We start from the raw sequence: 26,306 nt of genomic DNA on the forward strand, positions 1-26,306 counted from the left end.
GGACTATGCAGTCACAAAAATCACATTTAACCCGTCGATCGTGAAAAAACGAGACACAATAGAATTTCTATTGTGTCTCGGTCACCGGTAACCGTATGGAGCTTGATGAATTAAAATCTGTAACTATAAGATTTTGCCAAATAAAAAAAATGAGAGCTAAGTAATTATAAAGTTGTCCTTGTTTTCTTTACTCGTATCAAAAAACCCTTAGTTTAGATAAACCCACCGGGTGGTCCCCGGCTAGACAAACATTTGGTAAAATGGTCCCTCATAACTAAAAGGTTAAGATAACCACTGCTCTAGAGCAAGTTACTTCTCAACTCTACCACATATAATATATTGCTATTTGCTATACTGTGACTCTATGCCCTAACTCTACAAGTACTTTTACAACTAAATTGATGTGTGCACTGTGCAGTGTGGGGCTTAGCCATTTCTTTACTATAGTATAGGGGTTAGGTGATAAATTAATTCACTGCTTCTATTTTACTATTAAGCTATATAATTATCATTTTTTTCTTTATATCATTTCTGTAACAACAAAATTTCAACAAATCAAAAATAACTGTTTCTTCGAAATATTTTTGATTTTTGAAAGTACCTAGTTAGTATGTTCCTCATTAAAAATTGTTATTAGTCCTATTAGTGTAATAATTTACGTTATACCATTCTATTTTTAACGAGAGAAATTTTAAAATTACTTATAAATTAAAATTTTTGAAAATTGTTAGCGTGTTTTAATTTTTGTGGATTAAAAACCGGCTTAACTTATTTATGCCAAAGCACGTGAATGAATTATTATTCATGGTCAGTTTGTAAAACCTCACAAAAGCAGAAGTTTATCTATTTAACATTGTTGTTGATTGTTTATTTTGCCGTTAACCAATAAAAAGTGCGAGGGTATGGAGTATGGACTATAGTTAAACAACAATATTTTTTACGTAGTAGAGCCATGTTTCAGCACGAATGGGCCGGCTCGACCGGAGAAATACCACGGACTCACAGAAAACCGGCGTGAAACAGTGCTTGCGCTGTGTTTCGTCGAGTAAGTGCGTTTACCGGAGGCCCAATCCTACAGGTGAACCGTTCGCTCGTTTGACCCCTTATTACATAAAAAAAACAATCAAAACATCTCAGAAGCGCTTCAGTAAAAGTTCTAAATATGTACTTACTTAATATTTTCTAATTTTTTTTCACTCTTTTGTTTGTTGCCTCAAAGGACGCTTCACATGGCATGGTCCCCATATTATGCCACGGTTAAAGCACTTACTTTCTAAGCTAGGGCTTGACTCTGTGACTTACGCCGTGTGCCTACAAACTTACAAAGTAAAGTGGTGTGAAGTATTTATGTATAAATGCGTTTCGTCTGCCCGTATCGATTGTGCACCCCTATGCAGTCTGCGTCAGACATGACTCAGCCCACGCCCTCACTTTCAATTTATTTTCACCCCAAAATGCGATTTATTCCCGCAAATTTTGCTCTCGTTTCGTCCAATAAGACCTTAAATACGAAAGCCGCATTTAATGAAGCAAAGATGGGATTTCGTAATAAAAAAAACAATGAACCACAAGATTAATTTTGCGAAATTAAAACCAAAGTACCTGATACCTACCATCCATGCGTACCTAAGTGATAAGTACCAATGTACTTATCACTTAGGTACGCATTACCGTAAAGTACTAATTAATATATTCTGTGGCATTACAAAAAGTAATAAGTACAGGGAACTTTGAACTCGTGTCATTAATAAAGCTAGATTAAATCATAAAGTTAATATACCTAGCGGAATAGAGAAACAAAGGCCTGAGCAAGAGAGATGACGTCACTATCAGTAACACTGCGTGGAAAAAAGAGACGTATGATACATGACAGCAGCACTCTTTTTTTGACGTCCAGTCGGCACGAGTGCCGCAGCTCGCACGTTGACAATTTAATCTCGTAGAATTCATATTCAATCATGCTTGTGTAAGTGTAAGTATGACGTAGTACGTACACAGATGAAAATCAATTTTGGGTTCGTTTGGTATGTACTTACTAATATAATATATTCTGTGGTTTCGTTTGACAGCTCGAGATTGTTGCTCTATGATTCCGCTAGGTATATTATCTTACAAAAAGGGCCAGGCCAGTATTGGCTTCTGCAGGACTGGCGCCATATTATTGGCTCTGTGTAAACTATACTTTTGGATTAAATGCCTGCCATAAGGCCTACATTTCCCTGTGAGTTCTAATTCTTAAGTCAGCAGACACATAATTCTATCAGAACTCCTACAAGTGCAATGACACTTGAAGGTTTTTATAAAGACTGTAACTCTAGCAAGGGTTAATTATTTTAAAACATGACGGCAAGTCATTTATGTATATTATAATTATTATACATAATTATATGTATATTATGTTAAGTATACATACAATTTTACATATAGATTGGAACAGTGGTTCTCAAACTTTTTTAGTAACGGAACCCTTAAGAAGTGTCATTTTTGATGTGATCTTTTGTCTTGAATGAATTTTGTCCATGCTGGTACTGTCTGATGATATTTTTCTCAACCCTAGAGCTCTACAGAGCACACTTTGAGAATGGCTGGAGTAGAATAAGGCATAAGTGCAGACCTTTAAGATTTTTTTGACGAATGCAAAACAGTAAAATGAAACCACTGAAATATAGAACTCTATATTATTATAATTACTCTATACTTTAACTAAAAGTAAAACCTACCTACCTTAAACCTAAATAAATATGCCCGCTTTCAGAGGTTTTTAGGAGTTACTTCACAACCGCTTTATATTGATTGTAATATTAATAATCAAAACTTCTGAATAGATAAATTCCTGTCAAAAATCTCAGAAACTCGGCGTTACAGCTGTAAAGGTGATGATTTTTAACCGACTTTCAGAAAGGAGGAGGTTATTTACTATATTCTGCTGTGGATATCTTGTTTTCGTACGACTCGTGGGCAGTGCTCTAAATAATTGTCTCGTTAGGTTTCTATTTCCGATAGGTGATATTTAATCCGTATATTCGCAGAAGCCTACTTAGATCAATGACCTTTTGCTAGTCAACTCAATTATTCTATAACTTATTAAGGTTTTCGGAACTATTAATATTGGAAATAATACTTTGATGTTATTAAAGTAAACTAGACCTTTATGAAATTAAACATTTTTAAGAATGAGAATTATTATTTGAAGGTTGGGTTGCACCAACTAACTTTAACTATAACTGTAACTTTAACTTTTACTACAATGCAAAATGTCAAATCTTTGGTTAAAGTTAAAAATGGACGCCATCAAGACGCCATATTTAACCATAACCATAGAGCTCGATAAGGTTTTAAATGCACGTGGCAAAAAAGGGAACTAACGTCATCATACAATAAGGGTTCCGTTTTGTTGCCATTCGGCTACGGAACCCTAAAAACGTCATTTTTGACAGTTCTCCTTTACCAGCAGCGTCCCCGCCCACGTTTATTTATAACCTTGTTGGACCACCTGTCATCTATCAATTTCTCCGGTCAAAGTTAAAGTTAAATTTAGCCTTAACTATAACCATAACTTTAACCTTAACTTTAACCACGCCTCTGGTGAAACCCAATTTGGCAGGCTACAAAGGATGATGACTACCCGAGCCGTCCGTGGCTACCGCACAATATCTAAAGATGCGGCATGCCTGCTCGCGGGAGCATTCCTTGGGATTTAGACGCGCGTGCCTTCGCCGACGTTTTCTGGCGTTGCGCAGAAGCCCGCGCGGGGGGCAGCAACCCCCCACCGGACGTCGTACGTCGGTGGAGGAATGACGCTAGAGAGACGGCTATTGAAATGTGGAGGGAGCGGCTAGAGAACCCGCAAGTCAGCGTAGACTTGGTTCTGGCGATCCGTCTGGTACTCAAGGAATGGCTCGACAGGAAGACAGGAGCACTCTCGTTCCGTCTCACGCAGGTGCTGACCGGGCATGGGTGCTTCGGTCGGTACCTGTGCGAGATCGTCGGAAGGGAGGAGAATACACGCTGTCACCATTGTGACGCGGACAGGGATACGGCCGATCACACCGTGACGGCCTGTCCCTCCTGGATTGGACAACGCGCGGCCCTGACGGCCGCAATCGGACCTGACATCACTCTGCCAGCATTGGTACGAGCCTTGCTGCACGGCGACCCGGACTGGAAAGCGGTGGAAGACTTCGCCGAAGAAGTCATCTCCGCCAAAGAGGAGGCCGAGCGCATAAGAGAAAGGGAGGCGCTCGACCCCAGAACGTCTTCTGGGGTCGAGCGCCTCCTTTAAGAGTATAAGATTGTTGGCACGACGTTTTCGCCTTGGCCGTCGCCAAGGCGAAAACGTCGTGCCAACAATGGCGACAACAACGTCCCGCCATAACCGGGGTGCTCAGGGCGGCGGTATGGGGATGCCGTCGCCCATTGCACTGAGTCCCCGAGAGGGTCGCGATGCGCAGTGTGCTCCTGCGCATCGCGACAAAACGCAGTGGAATGGCCTAGATCCTAGAAGCAACCATTAATTGGGGCCTCTGCTTGGCCTGGGGAGCGAGTAAAACTGCCACTTTTCTCCGAAACTATAAGAGCTATACTATTGAAACTTGGTAAGTAGATGTAGTCTGTGAACCGCTTTAAGATTTTGATACAAAAATGGAAAAATTATTAAAAATTTTGGGGGTCCCCATAGAAACAACTGAAACAAAAAATTTTTTTTTCATCTAACCTATGCGTATAGGTCTTCAAAAATCATATTGAGGTTTTTAATATCATTTTTTTCTAACCTGAATAGGTTGCGAGAGAGACTCTTCCAAAGTGGTAAAATGTGTTTCCCCCCCCCTCTAACTTCTAAAGTAGGGGCATGATAAGTCTAAAAAAATATATGATGTACATTACTACAAAAACTAGCAACGAAAATTGGTTCGAACGAGATCTATCCAGTAGTTTTTTTTATACGTCATAAATGGTAAATCTTTAACTTTCATTAAATCAACTGAAATATGAAAATAATTCAAAAACCTCTTAATTTCATAAAAATAAACCTTATTGCTGCTGCGGAACCCTTCATGGGCGAGTCCAACTCGCACTTGGCCGGTTTTTTTATTTTTTATTTAAAACACAAATCATTTCTAAAAAATATGAGATAGGAGATTACTGCTACAAGCAACTCATAAGTACTGGCGTCAATGAATGATTTTCAACAGAAACGAAATATCAGAATGATATCACAATTCTTGTAATTACACTTACTAGTACCATAGACTAAGGAAAACGTATGTCTGGTCCACAATAAGGTCTCTGCTAGTACTTATTATTAATAACTAGACGTTCCGCGCAGCTTCGCCCGCGTAAATTAGATATTTCACAGAAAAATTAGTCCGAAAAAAAGCCTATGATCCTTCACGTGGTCTACTTATTATCTGATCCAAATAACAAAAAAATGCTCTAGTAGTTCGTGAGATAAGCCCGTTCAAATAATTTCCCCATGTTTTTCCACATTTTCCTCTATTTCTTAGTTCCTATTAGTCTTAGCGTGATAAAATATATCCTCGATAAATGGGCTATCTAACACTGAAAGAATTATTCAAATCGGACCAGTAGTTCCCGAGATTAGCGCGTTCGAATAAGCCCTTTCAAATAATTTCCCCCCGTTTTTTCTACATTTTCCTCTACTTCTTCGCTCCTGTTAGACTTAGCGTGATAAAATATAGCCTATATCCTTTCTCGATAAATGGACTATCTAACACTGAAAGAATTTTTCAAATCGGACCAGTAGTTCCTGAGTTCAAACAAACAAACAAACTAACTAACAAACTCTTCCGCTTTATAATATTAGTAAAGATATAGGTGACCTACTATAGACTTTATAACTCAGCTTGCTCAACAGCTCACTTTTCTGAAACCCTGGTTATTATTGAACAATCTTCAGGAAAACAAGCATAGATTTCCTGTTAGTAATTTCCCTGATTTGTTGTTCATAATGTTGCTAACCATATTTTGATTGAGCTTATAAATATAATAAAAGAAGATTTAAGTTATTAGTAAATAGTACCATATTATATTGTATGTCATTTCTTTTATTGCATTGTTGAAATTCATTTATCGAGCGCGAATCGTAAATTTTTACGAGACTATAATAAACTATCCAATATGAAATATTATCCTTTCTCGGGACTCACAGTATAGATATACTGTGAGATACATAACTACATAGTTATGTATCTGATTATATACGAAAATACCTTTTCAGACAACCTAACCTAACCTAACCGAGATTGGGAGATTAATCTGAAAGCTAATATTGTAATTTGTTATTAACATTTTTAGGGCTCCCAAGTCCCATACCAAAAACACAATTTTTTGCCTATTTTTCTTCTATAACGGTACGGAACCCTTCGTGCGCGAGTCCAACTCGCACTTGGCCGATTTTTTACTTAACTATTTTCTGATGCCATGACTAATGATATATTAATGAATGGCATAAACGTGCAACGTTTGATTTATTACGGTTTATCTTGAGAAGTAGAGAGTAAATGTTTTTATGAAACTTTTCCAAATTATATTACGGCATAGCACTGACATAGTATGTACTACGTAGTACTTACTACCTCAGTGCGGCATAGATATATTTTACAATTCAGCTTAATGTATTGAGTTATGGTTATGTTATGTCGATTTTAAATGTCAAGTCAAATCGCAATGTGGTTTTTATTACCAATAGCAAAATCAAGAAGATATTCGTTAACCACGTGCAAAGCAAGCTGATCACCTGAGCATACCTAAATAACCATGTCCAGTTTACCATGTCTGCTCTTCACTACAAAAAAAAATCCAATCCTAGAGTCGACAGATCGTATTATAAATTGACTGAGTAAATATGTAGTTATCAATTTGTTTTCGACGTGAGTCACGACTCACGGGATGAGTCAGAACTCCGAGTCAACAAGATCATCAGAAACTTGTTATCAATGTATTGAGTGATTTGAGTGTGAATATCGTCACCTTAGAATTCGGAAGGTTACGTAAACCACTATTTTAAAATATTATGTTTCCATCTTTGAGTTTTTCATATAATATCATTGGTTTCCATAAAGTTGTTAAAAGTTTGGTTCTGATTTTTTAAAACATTTTATATCTACTATACTAATATTATAAAGCGGAAGAGTTTGTTAGTTTGTTTGTTTGAACGTGCTAATCTCAGGAACTATTGATCCATTTAAAAAGCCTTTCAATGTTAGATAAGCCATTTATTGAGGAAGGCAATATTTATCAGTTATCACGCTAAGACTAATAGGAGCTAAGAAATAGAGTAAAATGTGGAAAAACGGGGGAAATTATTTGAAATTGCTTATTATCTTCAGAACTACTGGAGCAATTTTGTAGCAATATTATTTGGCACACATGAAGGATAGACTACGTGAAGGGGCATAGGCTATTTTTTGCGGAAAATGTACGGTTTCCGTGAAATTCCTAAATTACGCGGGCGAAGCCACGCGGAACATCTAGTGCTTAGATATCACAAGGAGTGAGAAGTGAGGACATACCTACGAATATTTCTTTGAATATTACAATAAATATTTAATCTCAGAATTCATGTAAATTATATACTGTGATAACGATAACGCAACTGTTATCGCAGTATTTTTGATAAAAATTGGTTGTTATAAAATTCTATATACTTAAGTAATAACGTTAATCTAGGCATGATAAAAGTTTAGATTGTAGAGTTTTATAATATTAATATTTTTTTAATTTTAAATAGTTGCGCCGAATGTATTTTAAATAAGTATGTTAATTAACAATATATTTTTTATTTTTGTAGCTTTCTTAGGTTAGGCGCGGTCGCAGCCTGAAATTTTGGGGGGGTCACTCACTATTATAGTCACTATTTTTTTTATTTCAAATTTCCTTTTATTATTTGGCAAGATTTTGAGATTTTTCAATTTGACCTTAGATTTTGGGGGGGTCATGTCCCCTGTGACCCCCCCCCCCCTTCGGACCGCGCCTGTCTTAGGGTTCCGTATCCAAAGGGTAAAAACAGGACCCTATGACTATGACTTCGTTGTCTGTCCGTCTGTCCGTCTGTCTGTCTGTCTGTCTGTCTGTCTGTCTGTCTGTCTGTCTGTCTGTCTCCAGGCTGTAACAAGAACGGTAATAGCTACAGAGTTGAAGTTTTCACAGATTATGTATATCTGTTGCCGCTATAACAACAAATACTAAAAACAAAATAAAATTAATATTTAAAGGGGTCTCCCATACAATAAACGTGATATTTCTGTCATTTTTTGCTCTATATCAATAATGGCAACAGGTAGGTACTTGAAATTTTCTCAAAGTTCTTAGTTATATGTGTACTTTATATATGTGTACTTTAATAATAATATTAAAATAAAATAAAAAATGAAAAAACATACATAAAAACACAATTTTGGCCTAATTTTGCTCTATATTGGTACGGAACCCTTCGTGCGCGGGTCTAACTCGCACTTGGCCGATTATAATTTTGCTTATATTTATTTGTGCAAAAAGCTAATTTTAATTTTCAAGCTACATTTTAATCTTCGCGGTTGGTAATTAAAAATAACGAACGCATCGCTATAATGAGCGCCATTACTTAATTAAACAACAAAAACTATGTAAATTATATTTTTACAGCTATAGAGGCGAGTCATGGTACATAATTGTTTGAAAGTTCAACTTTAGTCGGTAATGAGAGAAGGGGAAAGCAAAAAAGTCATTTTTGAAAGTTGGTTTTCAGGTTCCAATTACGAAAGGAGGGCTTCAAGGGGAGAAATTTTCAAATTCTTTTGGCTTAAGCTTAACCTATGTGTAGAGAATTTAATTCGTTTGTTTAAACAGCATGAAAATCGAAGTTTTGAAATTGTTTTTCTTGCTTTAATTAAACAAAATATTGTAGATAATTTGTAAAGAATTTGTTTAAAGTCTGTCCAAACGGTATGAAAATCATGAAAAACGTTAATTGTAACACGTTGGATGTTATAGTTATAGCAACAGTATACGCCCTGTATCCAAAGCAAATGCTGCATGAAATAGAATAAGGTAAAGTCTGGTACTGTTGGGTTGCTGAGAAACTGGAAAACTTACCCGACTACTCGAAACGTGAGAGGGCAACTATACTATAGTTAGTAGTGTAACTACAGTAAATTTACCTACTATATATTGTACTAAACTTGGTTTAGTTAATGTGTCATACATACTCACTCATAAGCATAACTCATAATATAGCTCATGCGAAAATGTGTTTGTTTGTCTGACTATTCCTCTTCCTCCTCTCCTACCTCTTCATGCCCAGACCGCTGAACCGATTTTGATGTAATTTGGTATTGATATACTTTGAGTTACGGGCAATTATACTAATACTTTTTATCCCGGATAAATGTACGGGTCCCGACTCCCGACTCCCGAGCGATAAACAAATTTTGGCGCAACGGAGTTGCGGGCCTCATCTAGCGGCATGATGGGCGGGATCGGGCGGGCATTCATAAAAGACTTGACACTACACAGAAAAGTAGCAAAAGCGAAATCTCAAGAATGTTCATCTGGCAAGTGGCAACCCTATCAGACAAGGTCGAGGCGAGCCATTTGGCTGGCGCAAGTTCATTGAACATGATTTGCATTCATAACTGTGTACACGCACACTTATACATAGTGATTCGATTGAGTCACTTCCAACTATGCTTCCAACTGCATAGGTTTTCCACTTGGCGCGAAGCCAAAAAATTACAAACTTCACAACCATTAGCCCAAAGGTGTAGAAAGCATTTTACACTTATGATTGTTGCTTTCGTAAAGCTGTGATTTGGCTCGATTTGCAATGCGCGAAGCATCGCACTGTGTGAAGTGTCCAACATTCCGTCATTGTAAATTTTTCGGCTTTAAGTGCATATTTCGGTCATTTGCTTGTGCTTTTTTATAAGTATTAAGTATACATATTTCAGCTTTTTGATCGTGCACATTAATTCATAATAATCTCACAATTACCTTTGCCTTTATAAATTGCGTTTGGAGTTATTAGTTCAGTAGTAATATTATCATCAAATACATCAGCATTACTAGATTATTAATATCATTATAGCAGCAGCCTTTGATATAATATCTCTCTGATAACATGGCATATTCCATAATGCTCGTCTGCTATCTTACAGAGCTCTACCATTACAGTCGATGGATAAACAAAGTAGCTCAATCCCATATCAAGATTGCCTTCGCTGCAGCCCTCTAAAAGGCTGCTAGCCGTAAAAGGCCCAGCCGTGCGTCAGGCTACAGCGCCATTTTAGGACGGCTCATGAAACCTTGCAGACTGTGCCGCCTAAGGAGAAATCATAATTAAAACAAATCCTATTTACTTATTAAGGCATATTTTCGCTTGAACACATGGCGGGACTTATATGGTGTTTTCTACGAGTATGGTTGTTTTGGGACATCAAGGTTTATGGAAAGTAGGCCTGTAAGTTCTCCGTAATGTGTTTGCCTATTCAAGTACCTACTCGATATGGGAGCGTTTTTATGTTTTAAACACATCTAGATATTTCTAGACCATAATTGTAGGCAAACGATAACTCCGCCGCGCCGTGCTCTTGAAATTTTCTGTAAGTAACCTTAATAATATGCTCATTGGATTGCTAGATGTACTTACGTACAGGCACGGACGTAAAAAAATATTTTACGTCCGTGCGTACAGGTTATCTATGGGGTCCTTGTGGTTAGTGAAGTTTTTAAACTACACACCATTATTTTGTAAACCCGCAGCTTACATAATATTATGAGTTGTATGGTTTATGAGTTTTTTTTTTCAAGAATTTATCATTTTATTACATACTTAAGTACCCTTTTTAACAGGATCCGATCAAAAGCGCTAGTAAAAAGTAACCGGGCATTATAATGCTGAATCTTAATTCTTGGATATTGGTCAAAAATCAAAATATAAGTGACATTTTGGGACTTTTGCATAAATACTCCGACGAAACATCTGGCGGAAGGAAGTACCTACGAGTCAAGGCGAGGCCCTCGATAAAAACCGGCAAAAACCGACTACCTTATAAGTGCATGCATGCTCTTACCTTGGAATTGAGGTTATGTGGCTACGCAACATAAAAATAGTTTCTATCAATGTAGTTCAATGTAGTCTTCAATGACTGAAGGTTTGAAACGTAAACATTGTTCAATATATGGATATATTTACTAAAACAAATATGAATGTGTGTCAGTCTTCACGCCAAAACCTTTGAACCGATTTTAATAAAATTTTGTGTGCAGATTCTTCCCGCAAAGTAGCCTTAGGACTCCGCTAAGCTTTTATAGGGGCTCCGCGAGTGATATAATACTAGACTTACTATACAATATACATATACAATATTTCTTTGGGGTTCCGTCAAAAATTTTGCCTTTCAAAAGGGTTCCGCGGCTTCCGCCACCAAAAAGTTTGTGAGCCGCTGAGTCTTTAAGTCTAATCTAACTGCCATTAGTTTTTCTATAAACATCCACATATTACTTACTATAGTATTATACATACTTGTTATTTTACATAATTGCCAATCTAATGATAAACTAATTTTGAAAGTGTCCAACACTTTCTTTCGTTTATTACTTAATGCGATAATTAATTTAATAGTCAATTAAATTTGCCGTCGGAAATTATGCATGTGGAAGATATTACATGCATACGGTGAAAATGAAAGGCATATATTTGGCGGACCGCGGTCCGCATCCGGACCGCCGACCCATTGTGTGCGGACTGCGAAGTGCGGACCCAGCATTTTCGAAGATGAACTTCATTAAAATAAATTTCGGTCTCTACTTACTGATTAACATCTCTAGGATTTAATGTATTAGCTGGCACCAATATTGCAAATACTCCAAATTTCAGAAAGATAATAAATTCCATAATTACCTTTGTTTAATTTTATTTTGAGGCGCGGACCGAGAAGGTCGTTTACGGACTCCGAGCGAAACTAATTGGTGACCCATGCTCTACATAATATTCGATGTTATTAAGTGTCATTAGTTACCACAAAATAAAAATAAGTATCATGTATTATTAACTTTTATATTTATTTTACTTAGATTAATGATTGATCTAAATTCCAAGCTATGTATTTTATCATTGATTACTTAATCATTAATCTAAGCTAAGTATTTTATATAATTTACAGGCGAGGGGGAACCCTCTGAAGGAGAACCATTGTCACCATTGGCTATTGTTATAGAATGTAGACTACCTCTGTTATAACTTATAGCCTATAGGTAGAGAGTCGAGAGAAAAGAAGTTTTTAAGTTTTCTTTGGAAATCATAGCATAGAAATGGCTTAAACTCAATACTTAACCCGCCATCACTCGCGCGGGGTGCTGTCAGCACCCCACGCGTTTTTGAACGTAAAAATGAATAATAATTTCTCTGGTTACGAATTCGCGCTTCCCGGTACCTTCAAGTGACCTTCAAACGCGTCGACACAAGGTGGAAGGGACAGTGTAGCGCAAGTGCTTGCAGCTTGACAAGCAGTTGAAAGTTGCGTGGGGTGGTCACGACACCCCGCGAGCGCTCGCGGGGCTAAAACCGCGCGAGTGATCGAGGGTTAATATACTTACTTACTAGTAGAGTTATAGTAGATATGAACAAGCGAATGTGTATTTGTCTGAATGTTTAAATTGTTACTTCTTTGCAATGTCGCGACTCGCGGCATAATTAATGTAATCGCCTAATCGGCAATCGCGCAATGATCGGACTAGTCATAGTAGTACTTACCTAAATAATAGACAATACATACTTAAATAGTAGTAACTTTATTGATAAGTGATAACACAATACAATATGACATCAGAGTTTGTTATTTTATATTTAGATGCAAACATCCGATCGGAGCTGGGGCCTGGGCACGGGCTCGAAGAGGCAAGGAGGATTAGTCTTAAGCTCTATTTGCCACATTGTTTCATACAATATATTGTTTCAAATTAGCGTGGAATTTACAGTAAATACCACAGTTTTCCTCGTCACGTATCAAGGATAATCATTAGTCTACAAAACAGCTCTTGGTAATAATATTACATTGAAATTCATAAATCCTGATAACTGATGATCCAACATGGCGTCATCAGTCCCAGAAATTATAATCTAATATAATTAAAATCATTATCTAGTTAAGTAAGTACCTACATGGTTTTATCGCAAACATTACAAGCGAACGTAGAACAGAATTTTTTAAATCAACAAAATAATTTACTATTAGTAGAGTACTAATAATTATAGACTATATTATTTAGACCGTCTCAATTTGTCGATTACAATATTATTTACAAGACGCAGAAATTAACTTGGCATCTGCTTTCCTTTATTAGAACAAGATAAGTACCTAGTCAACTTCCGCGTGAATAAAAGACGTAAGTATACATATTTAATACTTACGTGTAAACAGTAAACTCCTTCAGTTTGGAACCACACATATTTGATTGTATTAGTGTGAAGTATTAGTATTTAGTATTGCCTTTTTCGGCACATGTTCAACGTGGGAGGCATTTTTATACTACAATGTGGTTTATTTTTAGCATGAGCAGTGTATCAGAAATGTAATTTAGTCACCCAAAAATCGTATTTGGAGGTCAACAACTTTTAAGTATTGCAGTTAAGTCTGGAATCTAGACAATAGGTAGGTAAGTAAGTACTTATATTGTATTTGGTTAATTAATAAAATATAATATTTAATATTTAGGGATTGCAAAAAACGGATTTCGGAAAAAATCCGGATTTTCGGTTTTTTTCAACCTCAAATCCGGATTATCCGGATAATCCGGATTTTTTGTAATTTTTAGAATATTTTTGATAAACAGCTTTAAATGTGAGTTATTTTCTTATTATTTCTTTACTTAACATTCATTTTAAAATGAACGACATTAACATTCATTCATATTCATTTTAAAATGACGTTAACATTCATTTTAAAATGACGTTTTATTTTGCACTTTTAAAAGTGCAAAATAAAACGTCTTAAAAAATTATCATTTTTCAGAGAAAAAGTATCTGGTACTTTAAATATTATTACCAACTTAATTAAATACCTTGATATTTTTAACTATGTATTTAAAAATGTGAAATTTTAGTTAACAAGAAAATCCTAAGCAACCTCCGCTTTATCGATGACTTCGTAATTTTTGCGCCTACACCCGTCAGCCGCACATCATCAAATTATGCTCCAAGATCTGCAAGCCTAGAGGTGGAATTTACAAAAATAGGTCAAAGACAAACAATGATCTACAGTACGAGACGTAGGGTCGAGGTAGACGAGCAAGGAATTCACTATGTCAACGAGTACCTGTACTTGGGCCAATTATAGTTCTACGAGGATCTGATGATAAAAAGTGAGAATTGGAATTGACTCTAGCAATACCGGGGTAATTGGATTAACCTATTTGGATCCTTTTTTTTCCTTATAGCGGCTGATTCTGTGTGTGAACGTGCAAATATAACAATTTATCCAATGATCACGGATATTTTTTGAAAATCTGCCATCCAAATTTGTCATCAGATCCTGGCAGACCTATAGTTTCTTATGACAACAGAAAGGCAGAAAAACTGGACCATGAAGAATGGTGACTTACCAATCTCCCCTGAAGCGCAGACTAGTTGATATGTGTATTTCACTCGTCATAACCAACGATGCGCAAACTCTATCATTGGCCGATTTACAAAATTTCCAACTCGGGGTCTGCCAAAGAGCAATAGAGCTCAAGTCTCAACAAAACAAAAAAAACTTAATGTCCTCCCAAACTAGAATCATTTTTCCTTACTAGCCAACTCGTCAGCGGTTACGTTACCATTTACCAATGAGGAACCAAGGATTGCGAAGACTTTAAAAACTGCCGACTGGAGGCATATGAGCTGGGCTGGTTAACGGTGACGCTGGAGCAAGATAAGTGAAAGATTCGACGCCTTTGCCCAGCAGTTGGATAGTATATTTATATTTAGACTATCGCATAGAATAATGAGTTAAAATAATAATTTAAAGTTTTTAAACTTTAAATCAACATTTCGTTATATTATAAACTTACTATATTCCTTTATTTAATTAGAAATAATCACAAATCAGCATTGGTTACGTAAACAATGATAATTTATATGTCCTTATTTCTTTTAAATAAAATGAAAAATGTAAAGAAATGTAATTACAACCACCAAATAACTACACAATGGAATATTAGACATACGAAATTCCGACTTTGGTACGTGTAGACAACGCAAAGTTGTGATAGCGCCTTTAAACAAATGTGAATTTGTATGTCAGATATTACACGATACATTTAAATTAATTTTATATTAAGTAAAAGCTTCTATTTCATAATTTTATGTACTATTCGAAAAAACCGAAAATCTGGATTTTGAAATTTAAAAATCCGGATTTTTCAAAGACCCAAAAAATCCGGATTTTTCGGATTTCGAAGTATCCGGATTGCAATCCCTATTAATATTATTTAAAGTTATCGATCTGCGATAAAACTACTTGCTACTTTTAGGTAAAAATTAAGTCACTATTACACTGCATAAGACGTTGGCGTTGTAAACTTTATTCCTATTTTAAATTATTAAATAATCAGCCAAGTGTGTGTCGGACTTGCGCACGAAGGGTTCCGTACCATTATAAAGCAATATTACGCCAAAAATTGTGTTTTTTGTATGAGAGGCCCGCTTTTTTTATTTAATTTTAATATTACATATACTTAGTACTTATTATTAAATATTAAAGTACACATATGTATAATTAAGGGCTTTGTAAAAAATTCAAGTACCTACCTGTTGCCATTATTGATATATACTTAGAGCAAATAAGCCCAAAATAATCGGCCAAGTGCGAGTCGTACTCGCACGAAGGGTTCCGTTTTTACCATTTGGGTACGGAACCCTAAAAATCACGTTTGGTGTATGGGATTCCCCCTTAAATATTAATTTTAAGTATTTTGTTTTTAGTAAGTATAATATTTTGTTGTTATAGCGGCATTCGGCAACAGATAATATACATAATCTGTGAAAATTTCAACTCTCTAGCTATTACCGTTCTTGAGTTACAGCCTGGAGACAGACGGACAGACAACGAAGTCTCAGTAATAGGGTCCCGTTTTTACCCTTTTGGGTACAGAACCCTAAAAATGACCACAACCGTTTAGGTAAACTCAAGGTTAAAACGACGTTCGATTTTCAAATTATATAGAAGAGCCAAAAGCCCGCCATTCGCCAAGCACCAACATTAATTAGGCAGATTGCGCGGCTTGGTGTCTTTGGCCTCGAATACGAGTCGACCGTTAAGAATTTAAATTCAAAGCACAACGGATTTGATTTCGCTAACGGAAATTGACTGATTACGGTTCGGAGGAAACGACCCCGCTTCCAATCTGGGAATAGATAAGAAATTACATGTTTTTCGCACACAGAATACACATTTTATCAATATTTTACATTCAAAGCATATAAATTAAAGCCGGTTTAGGAGTATAATATGTTATTCGATATTTTGCTCTGCCTTTCAAATATCTAATAATGATTACTTATTACTTAATTATTATTAAACATTATCGCTTGTCGCTACTAACTACCTATATCTACTAGCTTTTACACTTTTACTAACTTTTTTATAGCTTCCTAAAGGTACTCTTGATAGATGTAAGTATGTACATTTTACGGAATATAGTGAAAGACTAACTTATACGCGTTCCGTGAGAAAATGAAATTGGGAATGTTTTCTCTGGTCTGTTCTCATAGTACCTATTGTTATGGGAATCATTGTGTTGTATGCACTTGCAATATCATTATCATCATTACACCTAGGCAGATACATTTATAATTAGGAATAGGTAAGTAAGTAATAAATAATAATATCACATAAAATCGTGTAACATTAATTAAAGTTAAATTATATTTTTAAATTCATCGTTTCCTTCTTATTATCTCTTTACAACATGTCTAAAAATACAAAAGTCCTGCTATTTCCAAGAGTAAGATGGTTTATTTTACTACTTTAGCCTTCGATCACTATATTAGTGATCGAAGAGTTTAGTAATAATTGCACGATTAATATTAGCTACCTAGGCGGAAATGAACATCGTGAATCGTGATCTAATCGATGCTGAATCTAATAAATCTAAATACCACGCCTATTGTCGATTCTTATTTGTATTTTTAGGATTCCGTAGTCAACAAGGAACCCTTAGGCGCTTTGCAGACGACAGAGCAGGGCGGGCTTTTTCATTCCCACCGGGCACCTGCGGCGCGGTCTTTTTGCCCGCCGCCCGCCCACCGTATTCGCGGCGAAATTGACCGGCCCGCCCCGCCCCGTCGCGTCGTCTGCAAAGCGCCTTATTAGTTTCGGTCTGTCCGTCCGTCTGTCCGTCTGTGCGCGGTTTTGCTTAGAGACTATATAGAACCTACAAAGCTGTTTATTCGGAATGCAGATATTAATAATGCCGACAAAATGGTATATCGTATACTTACCTAATACTTACCTATAAATATATTTTTTTGGTGAGGTACCGTACCATATAATATATTATATACCTGATATTATACCCTACACATCAAGCGTGGATAATATTTTTTTCGCATCTACCCGACCGTCATCCGTGAAAAAATTCACGGGAGTGGGAAATATGCTGAATTTAAAAGAAGACTTCATAAGTTATTGAGTAATAGTCGATCAACTAAAAAAATGAATTCGGCGAAGTATAAAGGAACATTTCGTTCAAATTCCTTTGAAGGTACGAGACTGAGATAATATTGTCGACTCAGGTCGTTATTACCTACTGTAAAACATGTTATAAAATATGTACATCCATAATGACCATACAAAAATTATCAAAAAATAGCGGTACTACGGAACCCCATATTGCGCGTGGCCCGAGACGTACTTGGCCGGTCTTTATACATACCTATCTATCCGATATACCATACTGTACATATTCGTACCTCTATACTTATAAAACTTTTAGATTTTAGTTTTTTACAGCGAAGCTAAGGTAGAAATCCAAATAGTTTTTTGACATTTTCTTTTTGTTTACGACGCATTATTTTATGTTATTTTCTTACTTTGCTGTCGAAATTATCGAATCGCAATTGCCATAATTATATTATGTCTATGTACCCTTAATTATTTTTTTAATGATGAGGAGTACCTAGTTGACCTTGGAGAGACCTATAATAATTATAAGTTTGTGTAATTTCAATCTTAAAGATAAAGAGCAATTAAAGATGTTTCCACAAAAGATACTGTCTTCTGTCTCTAGGATCTCGTTTAAGACGTCTATAGGTACGATTGTGGGTACGATATAACTACGAACTGCGGTGACGTCACTTGACCTTGGCAGGTGTAAGGTCTGCGCGTCAGGAGTTACATCATTGCCGTCACCAACCGTCACGTCGTCGGTGCACGTGCACCAAAGTGGGGCACCAGTCTGCAGATATGGTGCCGGATATACCTGATCATTGCGATTTGCGCATGATAATCTAGATTCTAGGTCCTGGGAGCCTATCAGCGAAATTGGAGTAGTAGTTTAAATCACTAACTCAAAAATGCGCAGTTCCCAGGAATTAAACCCGACAAGATGGCTTATGGTTTCTACTCGGTAGCAGCCGTTACCTAGAACAGTTTGTCCTGTTTAAAGATAATACTACCAGCGGCTAACAACTACCTATTTTTAATTGACGGTAGTTTGTTGTATGCTAATCGTAATCATTAATCAATAATCATACACGTTACCATTGATAAGATACAAATTACAAGTACACGAACTTACAAACGTGATTTACTAGTACTACACCACAATCTAAATATGCGCCACAGCCCACATTTAGGTCGGTCGTAGCACTCGTACCTCATAGCGCAGTACGTATGTAGAAGAGGTAACTACTTAGTTATGTAGAGGCCATAGATAATACAATGCTTAAAGAGAGTAGAGCAATGATGAAATTGGAGTAGAGGCGGTAGAGCTGAACGGAGGAAAATAGTTTTTTTTTCTAAAGAGAATTTAGATTTAAGTAATTATTGAAACAGGGCAACGAATATAAATCCCATAAGTCACAACGCTCCTTTGGGCAATGGACACCAAGCCCGAAGCCGCACTACAGTGCGGTCACAGATCATGTAAAAATTCATACATAGTGACACATTGCTTCTTCTCTCTTTAACTCGCACACGACTAGTTATTGCGTTTTCACGATAAACTTGACTTTCCAACACACAAAAAACTTTACCAATTTTCATGAAATATTCATCTTCTAAATTCTTAGATTTTCTTCAACATACCTACATAAACTCTTTAGCTTATTATAGATTAAGATACTTATCGTCTTCGTCACGACACGTCTCCGTGGTCGACTGACACACAGAACAAGAGGAAAATTGCTGTGAAGAATTTTAATTGTGTTAAAATGCTCGCTTTCATTCAGTTCAATGGCAATCATATCTGTGTCAGCATTTTTTCCATAGTTTAACAACAATGAAAAGACAGAATATTGCGAGCTACGAGTAATAATTGTAATAACACAACACGAGTCGGACAAAACGCAAAATGACTGTTTTTTTTAAATAATTAATAAATTAAGGGCTTGTTTCACCACTTCCTGATAAGGCTATCCACCAATTAACTTGACAGATCAAGTATAATATGTCAAAAAAGTTGTGAATAGCCTATTAGGCACTTTATCAGAAAGTGTTGAAACAGGCCCTAAATAAGGTATCTTTCACCTTTTTAAAAATATAAAGGTACAAGTTGGAACCGAGCGAGAGGTCGCAACTGCAGACGACATGTCGTCGCGAGTCGCGACACTACTGCGGTTTCAGTGTCGCTATATTATATAGCTTCGTGTCGCTAGCTGCGGAGGGTATTTCATAGAAATTCATACTTGAATTGATGAACCATAAGGTAAGTACTAATTATGTATTCTGTGCTTGACTCAGTAGACCTACTGGGTCTACTGGACGCGACGACACGTCGTCTGCAGTTGAGGTGTCGCTCGGTTCCAACTTGTACTTGCTTGTACAGGTTGTAACTTGTAAGTACCTAATTAAACAGTGTTCGATATTTAAAAATTATAAACATAATATCGCTCTTTCAATAACTTTTTTATGTTCGTGGCCAATCCCTTCTTTGGTGTTCACCATGCAGGTAGAGCCACGTAGAGCCGTCCCCGATTCCTGGAATTTTCAGATTATATCGACCTCGGTGTGTATTTTTAGCGCGTTATGGGTAGTGGGTAGGTACGTCTGCAGTTTGCACCCTAATGATATGACCATGTATGTTGTGATTACTGAATATAATGTAAATCTTAGGTGTTAGTAAAACTTACACAGTAATCAGTACTTCTAGACTTAATATAACTACATAATATTCTCTATGTTGAATTAGTAATTAGCTAATTACTTACAAGTTTATTACAGAGTACAGACAGACCGCATGAAAATCGTTGGAGCCGATTCCGAGATTCCAATTACATATATATATATACAAGAATTGCTCGTTTAAAGATATAAGATAAGTATATAATTTTTTTCATCAGCAGTGCGGGTACTGTCAAAAGCTTGTCTCAAAAGACAAAAGATTCAATGTGTTACGGAACTGCAAGAAAAAATCCGCGCGTTTTTCGCAGTGCGGTCAGTCCCTTATATAGTTAACTACATAATTTTTCATGAGACTACTAATATTTATATTTTATTAGGATTAGAGTTCTCTGATTTTACATTAAAAATTAAAATAGAGGCATACTGCAAAACCGCGCTCTATTTCATGCTTGTGTAACGGAGCCTATTCCGTGGCTCGACAGACGCATTCCAAATAATTATCACCTCTACAGTTAACGAAGTAACCGTAACATACGTACATTTTGCGAACGATCTCATCAGCTCTCGACAGCGCGTGAAAGTAACAGACATATATGAATAGAGAAAGTAGATGTAGTCAATGAGAACAGTATACAAGTTTCCATGTACACTACAGTCTACAAGGCGTTTATAGTTAATTTACCCTAACATTTAAACGTGGGAGAGCCATGCTTCGGCACGAATGGGCCGGCTCGACCGGAGAAATACCACGTTCTCACAGAAAACCGACGTGAATCCCCTAGCACAGGGGTTCCCAAAACGTGCGCCGCGGCGCCTGGTGTGCCGTGGAAAGGCAAGAGGGGCGCCGTGAGTCGATCCTCCGTCATTTTCTGTAACCACAAATATTATAAAATAAAATTATAATATGAATTATACAGAGCAGGCAGATGATTAAATATTAGTTTATTATAATTATTTACTTGCTGATTTTTTTTTTTTTTAGTTTTTGGTAAAGTAGGGCGCCGTGAGAAAACATTGAGACTTGTAGGGGCGCCGCAGGCTGAAAAAGATTATCCTGGCAGGGTCGAAGTACACTTTTGGAGTCGTGGTGTAGGCTCACGCGATCCCGCGGCCCGCCCAAGGCGCATAGTGGAGTACCGCCGAGTTTTTAGTGGGTAGGGGCTGCGTCCACCACCATCTTCGGACGCGGCTGAAAAAGATTGGGAGCCCCTGCCCTAGCCTATTCTCTTCCCTACTCTTCCCTTCCCTACCCTCCCCTATTACCCTATTCCCTCTTAAAAGGCCGGCAACGCACCTGCAGCTCTTCTGATGCTGCGAGTGTCCATGAGCGACGGAAGTTGCTTTCCATCAGGTGACAGGTGAAAAAAAAAACCCTGACAGGACTAATATTCCGGCCGTAGCGCGTAGTTACTTTATTGTAGCCGAGGCAAAGATTTCGACCTCCGGTAAATATTAGGTACCCGGAAGCATAGGCACGTATCCAGTGGCGGTTTTAGCACTAACTAGGTACTAGCGCCTTGGGCGAGATTTCTTCGGCGCCCAGTGCAGGGTGCTGAAGCCTGAAAGTGCTGAAAAAATTAGCGCCCCCCTAACGCCGCTACTGTACGTATCTATAAGGATGTCATTCAAATGTCAAGATGGCCCCAATCGGTACCGAATTGACCCCAATTTTGTTTTCGCGTCTATGGCATAGGTAAAATTGTTTTTTTTTTTAAGGAAATAAGGGGGCAAACGAGCAAACGGGTCACCTGACGGAAAGCAACTTCCGTCGCCCATGGACACTCGCAGCATCAGAAGAGCTGCAAGTGCGTTGCCGGCCTTTTAAGAGGGAACAGCGTAAGGGGAAGGTAAGGATGGGAAGGGAAGGGAATAGGGGAGAGTAGGGAAGGGAATAGGGTAGGGGATTGGGCCTCCGGTAAACTCACTCACTCGGCGAAACACAGCGCAAGCGCTGTTTCACGCCGGTTTTCTGTGAGAACGTGGTATTTCTCCGGTCGAGCCGGCCCATTCGTGCCGAAGCATGGCTCTCCCACGTATAACGTTGCCCAAAGAAAGATAAAATATAAGGAGAGATGGCTTAGATATAAGGAGCCTGTTGGCAAGACCTTCGAAGAAAAAAGCTTAACCGCAACTCTGCCAATAGAGGATTTTTCGTCATTTTCAAATATTCCAAAGTCGGGTCGCAACACTCAAGTATTCATTGTCTCTCAAGCACTTTACAGATTAGCTGACTTACATAATGTAGGGTCGAGCTCGAGGTCGTTGTATAATTCAAGCCAGGAGGTTACTATTTTTATTTATGAAATAAGGGGGCAAACGAGCAAACGGGTCACCTGATGGAAAGCATTTTTATTTTATTTATTTATTTTAATGCACATTACAATCGAAATGAAATAACATGATAAATACAGTTTATGACCTGGATTGTAAAGTAACATATTATGTGCACACTATTAAAAAAAATACATTTAAACTATAACATTAGCTCATTAACTAATACATATTATAATTTATATATTTAAAAAAAAAAGGTGAACAATAAAATAGGTTATTTGGAACCTTCTAAGGTGATATGGAGGATGTCTTTAACAATCTTTATAAACGATTGAAGCTTATCAAAAATGTCTAAATTTTTATTTTGTTTTGAATAATTATTGTATTGACGAGCCATGCGTGTTAAGGGGTTAAAATAGGATATATTATTTTTGTATACTTGCAAGCCAACAGGTTAATGTTATTTGCTCTACGAGCACTAAATTTAATATTGAAGCTAATATGCGAGAGCAAGTTAGGTGAGTCTAATAAATTATTTATCATTTTATAGAAGTAAAGAAGATCAAAGAAGATGCGCCTATTCTCAAGAGTCTGTATTTTGAGATTAATAAGCCTATCGTGATAATTTAAATTAGAACGTCCTGGGTTATAACGGTAAAAAAGAACCTTGACAAATTTCCTTTGTACGCGCTCAATGTCCTCTACGTGGACTTTATAATTTGGAGACCATATGGGGCTCCCATACTCTAAGATAGTCCTCACGAGTATTAGTACATATACATATATAGAGTACTGTTAGGTTTTTTGAAATCTTTTGTTGTCCTTAAAGTTGTCCTTTAAGTTGTCATTAAGCAACTTCCGTCGCCCATGGACGCTCGCAGCAACACAGAATAGCTGCAGATGCGTTGCCGGCTTTTTAAGAGGGAATAGGGTAATAGGGGAGGGTAGGGAAGGGAATAGGGTAGGGGATTGGGCCTCAGCTCCGGTAAACTCACTCACTCGGCGAAACACAGCGTAAACGCTGTTTCACGCCGGTTGTACTAGATTGCGCTTTTGTAAGTATATTGTAAAAAATAATCGATGGTATAGATACCCCCCCCCCCTCCCCTACAGCCTTGGTAGCCAGGAAAAACTTTTAATAATGTATACTTATTACTTACTAATATTATAAATGCGAAAGTGTGTCTGTCTGTAGGTACATTAGTACTGTAGGTCATCTTAAACCGCTGAACCGATGTATAGAGATAGTTGAGTGCTGATAACACACCGTTTTGCAACGATATAATTAAGCCATCATCAATATCATCTTATTTTTTTATAGTTTCTTCCATCCTTTTCCAACACTACAATTTACAAAACCTTGTAACAATACTAGGAGCGGCATCTGCCCATATTTGGTTCGAATTCCACAGTAAGCAGAGCGCCGCTCAGGGTTCCCAACCGTCCGGTTTTCGACCGGACTGTTGGGTTTTAGAAGAAATTGTTGGGGTCAGGTCACTTACTTCCGACCGGATGCAATTTGTCCGGTCACATAAAAAATGCTACCGCGACATTGCTAATTCGGCGGCGTGCGGCGCGGCGCAGGTAGTTAATAATTATAGACAGCATGCAGGCTGCGAGGGGGGCTATTTGACTATTTTTGTGACTGAATGAACAAACTGTTCTACAGTTAGGTGGGTGCTAAAAGTTTGTATTTTTTTCCTATAGCGCAATAAACTGTTTCGTTATTAAGTAATTATTATTTAATTTGTTGTCCGGTTATGGCGGCTGGAAAAGTTGGCAACCCTGGCCGCTAGATACAAATTACAATAGCTCACGGAACGATGATCACGAAGGTAACAGCTTTTTGGGTTGGGGTTTGAGAGGCTCACAGAAAATTGACGTTAAGAATGATGAGAACCACAGTGGCCTAGTAACTACTGCATAAAAATCAGTTACTTTCGGATAGCTTCTACTAACAATAATAAGTAAACATATTTTGATTTACAATAATTTTCGAAAATGTACCCGGCACTAATTGTCTGCTCAAGACTTGTTGTGAGACTTGTAATGTATAGTGCCATCTAGCGTATAACTTTATTATACTTTTATATGTATAGCGTATAAATACTTACTAGCTATTTGACCGAGCTTTGCTCGGTATTTGATAAAACAGGAATAAAATGACATTTTCTAAAAATGATTTCTAGCTAGATCGATTTATCGCCCCCGAAACCCCCTATATACTAAATTTATTGAAAATCGTTGGAGCCGATTCCGAGATTCCAATTATACTTATATATTTTATATATATACAAGAATTGCTCGTTTAAAGATATAAGATTAAATTTATCTACATGCTAATGCCATCTATGAGTAGCAATATCAAAACAGTTCATCTGCATACTGCGAATTATCTAACCAGTAACCACACGATCACCATATTTTATTCGGAGCGTGCGAAGTGGGTGGAGGGGGTAAAGAAAGCGATTGGCCGATTGCCGCGCTTGCCATGTCAAAAATCAGTGTTCCCAACTTAGGGGTTTTCCCCCCAGATTTAGGGGTTAAATAAGTGAGATGGGATTTTTTTAGGGGTCTGAAATTTTTAGGGGTATTTACAGGGATTTTTTTACTTTTTAATATTTTTAAATTGTTGATATTAATATTAATTATTTCTTGACCTAGCGACTTCTAGCGACATCTATTACGTAATTTAATGACCACTCTGTGGTGACTGGCGGCAATACTGATGGTCCGATTTACATTAAATCGTAATGATATCACTTGTGCAACATTTAATCCAACAAATAAAATGTTGAATTTATTCAATAATAATACGACTTCAAAACATCTGAATCTTCAGATGAAGATGAAATATTTAACATATTAAATCAATTATTATAATAAAAATATTTTAAAAGATATTTCAGTATATTATTTCTAAACTATTATAAATTTATTTATATATGCATATTTTAGGGGGAAAAAAGAAAAATTAAGGCGATTTTAGGGGTTTTTGACACCAATTTAGGGATAAATATTTTTGAGAGGTGGTAACACTGGCAAAAATATGCAACCAAAGGGGCTCATTAGTAGTCAAACAAGCTTGTCAATCTTGTTTTGAATATTTTAGAAATTGGTCTTAATGGTTTTTGTATCGTAGACTGCAAAAATAACAGCAAAAATTATAGGTAGTCAGTATACAAATTTAATGTTTTTCTTAAATCCACTAGGAAATTAGATCAGATAGCGGCTGTAAAAATGAAAAAGTATGTGATTCGATATATAACCTAAAATTGCATTATCAGTCAAGTCAATTTTATTTGAGTTGCATTTTATAAAGATATTAAAATAAATAAATAAATAAAATAAAAAATGTTTTATTTCTGAGTAAATTTGAATCAAATTTTTTCAGAATGTCTACCTGATGCCTACCACCGGTTCGGGAACTACCCCGGCGAGAAGAACCGGCGTAAGAAACGAGCACGGGTTCCACTTTTTACCAAAAAAGTGAGAGAAAAATTATTTTTTTAAAATAAAGTTTACAATTTTGTAACTTAATATTACTATATAATGTCAACATACATAATTGTAAGCCATAATATAATAATGTAGAAATGGCCTTGCAAGAAGCCATCCTACTCCCAAGATGTGCCATCTTCTATGAAATCATTGGCCTTATAATAAGCTTTGGCACACAAACGCTCTTTGACTACTTTTTTAAATTTATTA

The 26,306-nt window shown here is 36.9% G+C and overlaps 1 protein-coding gene across 1 annotated transcript; it reads left to right on the forward strand.

The window, feature by feature from the left end:
• The first annotated feature begins 3,667 nt into the window (after positions 1–3,667).
• On the forward strand, positions 3,668–4,282 carry LOC121732730. The gene has a single exon (XM_042122683.1). It carries the CDS (start codon positions 3,668–3,670, stop codon positions 4,280–4,282), a length of 615 nt encoding a protein of 204 aa, XP_041978617.1.
• Positions 4,283–26,306: the final 22,024 nt, after the last annotated feature.

This window comes from Aricia agestis, chromosome 12 (genome assembly GCF_905147365.1).
Source record: "Aricia agestis chromosome 12, ilAriAges1.1, whole genome shotgun sequence".
NCBI lineage: Eukaryota > Metazoa > Arthropoda > Insecta > Lepidoptera > Lycaenidae > Aricia > Aricia agestis.